The sequence below is a fragment of the Ammodytes marinus genome (assembly GCF_949987685.1).
Source record: "Ammodytes marinus genome assembly, chromosome: 7".
Lineage (NCBI taxonomy): Eukaryota > Metazoa > Chordata > Actinopteri > Uranoscopiformes > Ammodytidae > Ammodytes > Ammodytes marinus.
Genome location: NC_137211.1, coordinates 910,429 through 916,425, shown reverse-complemented (window position 1 = coordinate 916,425; position 5,997 = coordinate 910,429). Strand labels below are relative to the sequence as shown.

At 36.2% G+C, this 5,997-nt stretch overlaps 1 protein-coding gene across 1 annotated transcript in view; it reads right to left on the bottom strand.

Annotated features, from left to right (window-relative positions):
- Window positions 1–4,895: 4,895 nt before the first annotated feature.
- gripap1 (GRIP1 associated protein 1) overlaps window positions 4,896–5,997 on the bottom strand; it is a 55,642-nt gene continuing 54,540 nt past the window's right edge. Inside the window, exons 30-31 of the mRNA XM_080031634.1 lie at window positions 5,783–5,958; window positions 4,896–5,143 (exon numbers count right to left, since the gene is read on the bottom strand). Coding sequence (XP_079887760.1) covers window positions 5,078–5,143; window positions 5,783–5,958 — 242 coding nt within the window. The 3' untranslated portion in view covers window positions 4,896–5,077. The remainder of the gene's footprint in view (window positions 5,144–5,782; window positions 5,959–5,997) is intronic.

The window sequence follows — 5,997 nt, the reverse complement described above, 5'->3', positions numbered from 1 at the left end:
ACACACACACACACACACACACACACACACACACACACACACACACATAGAAAGAAACAAGATATATACAAAAACACACACAGACATACAGACACACACACACACTGTAAAACACACGCACATACACCCACAAATGGTAACACACACACACACACACTGTAAAATTCACACACATACACCCACCCTCCCACAAATTCTAACACAAACACACATTTTAACACACACACTATAACAGACACACACACACACACACACACACTGTAACAAACACACACACACACACAGAGACAGGTGGAGTGACAGGTGGAGTGACAGGTGATCACGTTGCGTTGGTGTGTGACAGTGAAGAGGATCAGGTTTCAGTTCGACCCCAAAACTTTCCACCAACGTTCATAAATTCATAATGTTCAAAGTCGAGAGAACGCAAAGAAAGTTAAAGGAATACTTCACCCATACAGAACCGGCGTTCTATCATTGTAAAATCACTATTATAATATAATGAATGAGGTTTTTCTTCCCTCAGTCTTCCCTCAGTCTTCCCTTGGCCCAGCTGTCCTGTTAATCCCAGGCCCCCAGGACTGTGCCTTCTCCGAGCAGCCAGCATGGACACGTGGCCAACCCATTAGTATTGCATGGTGAGGGGTGGAGCTTATTTTCATGCGGCCCGTAGGCAGATGTCCCTGTCCACACAGTACAAGCGGCGAACAAGATTGTGTCTCTGCAAATTTTTTCTGGATATCAATCATTGGCTCATACTTATCTTTAGACCATTTACTATTAAAATGGAAGTTTTCTCATTTCAAAACGCCACTTCAAGCGTTCTATTAGCCCAACGGCTTTTAACGGCTTTCAGTTTGTTTTCGCCAGGCTAGAACGAGAATGATTCTACTCCCGCCTCCAGTCCGCTACGCTTGCCGCCCTCTTTCTTGATAGGTCCATAGTGCAGCTACGTCCATGCTACGTCATGCTTCCGGATTATGCTTCCTTGTTGCTTCTCTGCGCCAATGAGCAGCTTTCATAGGAATGAATGGGCGCCGTGTTTCAATCCGGTGTCCCTTTCTTTATATGTCCATGGTTAATCCTTACCCTACATTTTACCATGTGTGATGTCACACATGGTAAAATGTAGGGTTAGACAGTGAGACCATAAAACACTCTTTCTGCCTTTTCTCAGGCTAGGATGAACCGATTTCTAAAATGTTTGCACATTTATACTACATAGGATCTCAGAGTTCAATACACCTTCATATTCCCACTGGTGAAGTAGGTCTTTAATTCAATACAATATAAGTAACATGTCTTCTTTCATACTAGTATAAATCAAAGGTCCAACATGTACATTCAGGTGTTTATTTGACTAAACCTTGTCTGTTTGCGTCTGTATATTTCTCCTATACAACCATCTTTAACGGACATTATCTCAACATTATTTTTTTTTTTTCAATACTCTGAACCAAAAAATCTCAACTTCTAAAGCACTTACATCAACTAAACTTTCCATAATCATTCTCAGCACTATTCTGAAGGTTATTACAGAAGGATTTGTTCATATGTTGTTCACTGTCTGATACAGTATGAGACATTAGTTACGTGTGTGTGTGTGTGTGTGTGTGTGTGTGTGTCTGACTGTGTATGTGTATGTGTGTGTGTGTGTGTGTGTGTGTGTGTGTGCGTGTGTGCGTGTGTGTGTGTGTGTGTGTGTCTGACTGTGTATGTGTGTGTGTGTGTGTGTGTGTCTGACTGTGTATGTGTATGTGTATGTGTGTGTGTGTGTGTCTGACTGTGTATGTGTATGTGTGTGTGTGGGTGTGTGTGTGTCTGACTGTGTATGTGTATGTGTGTGTGTGTGTCTGACTGTGTATGTGTGTGTGTGTGTGCGTGTCTGTGTGTGTGTGTATGTGTGTGTGTGTGTGTGTATTATGAAAAAAACACAAACAAAATCTACATCTTCAGACAATATTTTTTATCAGATTTTTCTCGTTACAATAATTAGAGTCATGATCAGTCAGTCTCATAAATAGATCCGTTGATTCTTCATACAGTTAATATCACAGCCTGTGTGTGTGTGTGTGTGTGTGTGTGTGTGTGTGTGTGTGTGTGTGTGTTTTACATAGATATGCGTATTTATATATATATATATATAAATATACAGATTTAGACATTACAAACAGAAGCAAGAGGCCGAGACACAGCTCAGCAGTTAGAGTTCTATTAGAGAGAGATTTTTCAGTGTGTTTTCAAATGCAGTTTTGACCAAATTAGGAACTTTTTACAGTCATCTAAAAAAGATGCTCCGAGGAACTTTCAGTGTGTGTTAATTCTAGCGCCCCCCTTTGGACTAAAGCGGTAGTGTTTTTTTTACCACGCCAGCTGTTGTTCCTGGGTGAGCGTATACCACATGACAAAGGCATTAAGAAAAACTATATAACGGTTACAGAGGAATGTAACATCACAACATTGGTCAAATCTGCATTGAAAAACATTAAACTGATTTTTTTATTTTTTTAAGCAAGTCTTCAATAACCAAAATAAAGCAGAAATGTACAGGCAGTTACAATGTAAAACACAGGACATAGTCACAGCCACCAGAAGCAGCGGTTCATTCCAGTTTATAGTCAGAGTCCAAGATACTAAAGCATTAAAGGCAAACGCTCGGTCTGTGTGTTGATTGAATTTTAGCGCCACATTGAAGGAGAAAAAAAAAATCTGAGACTTGGACAATATTAAGAGAATAAAATCGTGATTTTACAAGGAAAAAAAAAATCAAAAGAAAATGTTTTGTTAAATTACAATTTATTTTTGTAATTTAAATTTTTTAAGTGAATTAATTCGTTAAAATAAAATAAAATAAAATAAAATAAAATAAAATAAAATAAAATAAAATAAAATAAAATAAAATAAAATAAAATAAAGTAAAATAAAATAAAATAAAATAAAATAAAATAAAATAAAATAAAATAAAATAAAATAAAATAAAATAAAATAAAATAAAATAAAATAAAATAAAATAAAATAAAATAAAATAAAATAAAATAAAATAAAATAAAATAAAATAAAATAAAATAAAATAAAATAAAATAAAATAAAATAAAATAAAGTAAAATAAAATAAAATAAAATAAATCTCATCATTAAACATTTTTACGGATGAAATCGAAAAATGTTGTCTCGTAAAATTACAAATTTATTCTCTTAATTTAATTTTTTTTTAATCTCAACGTGATCCTAACACTAATACAGCTCTGGAAAAAATTAAGCCACCACTCGAAATATTCATTGTCTCTTGTTTTACTATTTATAGGCATATGTTTGAGTGGAATGAACATTTTGGTTTTATAATATAAACTACAGGCAACATTTCTACCAAATTCCCTCCAGAAATATTGTCATTAAAGAGCATTTTCCATGAAGTAATGTAGAGATGAAGATTGAAGGAAAATCCAGACTGGTCTCTTGATGTTTTTCAGAGCTGTATAAACAAATTAGTTGCAAGTTCGCGGCCAAAAGCTGACAGTATCATTCTGTTATTTTTTTTAATGCACCATTTTGGAATGAAAGCAAGTCACAAACAAATAATAAGTGCAAGACAAAAATGCTATTGTAATGTCGAAAATGTTATTACAGATATAGCCACAGAACCGGAGAAAAGGCTTAATTTCTTGCATTGAAGTTGGAACTAAATTAAAAAAAAAAAAAAAATGTATACGATACAAAAAAAAATGCAGATTTTTTTTAAAAGCAGTGATTAATTTTAATAATTTTTTGATTAATTTTTTTAATTAATTTTCTAGTTTTTCGGAAATCTTCAAATTTTACAGACGGAGAAAAAAGACTTAATTTTTGCAGGTGAAACTAAATCAAGAAATAGAAAAATAACTCAGATTATAATTTTCATATTTTTCATCCCAAAAGAAAATAATCAGTGAATAATTTTAAGTATTTTTTGATTAATTTTTATTTTTTTTTTTTGTATTTTTGGGAGTCTACAAATTTTCATGCGATTTTTATTTTTAATTGTAGAATTAAATTTTTTAATTTAAAATAAAAAACATCGCATTAACAAGCCCTAATAACACATGATCAAGGAAAATGCTATTTTTTAAAATCCAGTGAAACGGTTTTGAATGTTCGAGTGTTTGGAAAAAAAATTCATAAATAACAGAATAGCTTCACATCGTAGTCATGGAGATAACTGACAAAAATATCACAAACAAAATAATTTAATTTAGTTAATTTGTGAGAACAGTATTTTTTTGGGGAAGACTTTCATTAAAGGTGTAGTCAGTGATTCTGGAGAACGCTTGTTGTCAAAATCACTGTCAAAATCAGTGAATATCTCCTCATGATCCACTACCTGTCTGTATTGTGTTTGCGCTAGAAAAAAAAATCCAGTGTTAATACACAGCCTAGGCTCTGTAAACTGGCTTGTTGGCTAGCTATGGTGGGCCCCACTTTGTTTACATACAAACCCAGAATCATTGACTTCCACCTTTAAAAAAAGATTGGTTTTCAGATTTTTTTATTCCATGTGATTATAAATAGAAATCTCGAATTTAAAAATGTGAAAATTTTCTCTGAATTTTTGCAATATTTTTCATTTTAATTTTTTTTTTTCCCGATGAAACCGAAATTTCACGTTATAACCGCTTTCAATGTAACCAAAATTCATGAGGCGTATTTGGTGGTGTAGTCATAGCAACAGTATTATTCGTATTGTTATATATATATACAGACGTTATAATCTTAAACAAAACTAAAAAAAAAAAAAAAAAAAAAAAAAAAAAAAAAACACCAACACCCACAAAGCATTATTTTTTTTTTCATACAGTCAGTCGCAAAGTGTGTGTTTTTTTTCCAGGTTTTAGCCAGGACCCAAAAACTGAATGGTGCAGTCTAAATTACAGTACATTCAATAATATAGCAACATAACATATTTTTCCATTCCCGTCAAATTGCTCGTCAAATTTTCTTCAGTTCACAAGAAGCGTTTTGAAAGGAATAGTTCCAGCGTTTAGTCAGAGCCCAAGCCCATAGAGGTGAGTGGGGAATGGATGGCTGGTTATGTAAACGATTTAGTCTCACCCCGTTCCTCCACCGCTGTCTTTGCTGAGACGGACTAATTCCTGCGACAAAAGCTCCAGGTCCTAAAGAGAGAGAGATTCATGTTGTTATGGGTCAAATAGTGTGTGTGTGTGTGTGTGTGTGTGTGTGTGTGTGTGTGTGTGTGTGTGTGTGTGTGTGTGTGTGTGTCTGTCTGCCCTACCTTCTGTCTGTCTGTCTGTCTGTCTGTCAGTGTGCGTGCGTGCCTGTCTGTCTGTCTGTCTGTCTGTCTGTCTGTCTGTCTGCCTGTGTCTGTCTTTCTGTCTGTCTCCCTGTCTGTATCCCTTACCTTCTACCTGTCTGTCTGCCTGTCTGTCTGCCTGTCTGCCTGTCTGTCTGTCTGTCTGCCTGCCTGCCTGTCTGTCTGTCTGTCTGTCTGTCTGTCTGTCTGTCTGTCTGTCTGCCTGTGTCTGTCTTTCTGTCTGTCTCCCTGCCTGTATCCCTTACCTTCTACCTGTCTGTCTGTCTGTCTGTCTGTCTGTCTGTCTGTCTGCCTGCCTGCCTGTCTGTCTGTCTGTCTGTCTGTCTGTCTGTCTGTCTGTCTGTCTGTCTGTCTGCCTGTCTGCCTGTCTGCCTGCCTGTCTGAATCCCTTACCTTCTACCTACCTGCCTGTCTGTCTGTCTGTCTGTCTGTCTGTCTGTCTGTCTGTCTGTCTGTCTGTCTGTCTGTCCATCTGTCTTACCTTCTGCAGATGCATGTTCTTGGTGAGTTGTTCCTCCAACATGTTCTGTAGCTTCTTGTTCATTTCTCGCAGGTTTTCGTCTCCGGGTTTCACCAGATCTCTGAGGACGGATCCCAGCCCTCCTCTGTCTGTCAGGGAGGCTACAGAATGGGCTCCTAATGCACCGCCAGCTACGTCTATTAGAGGGAGAGAAGAAGAGTTAATGACAGCTACGT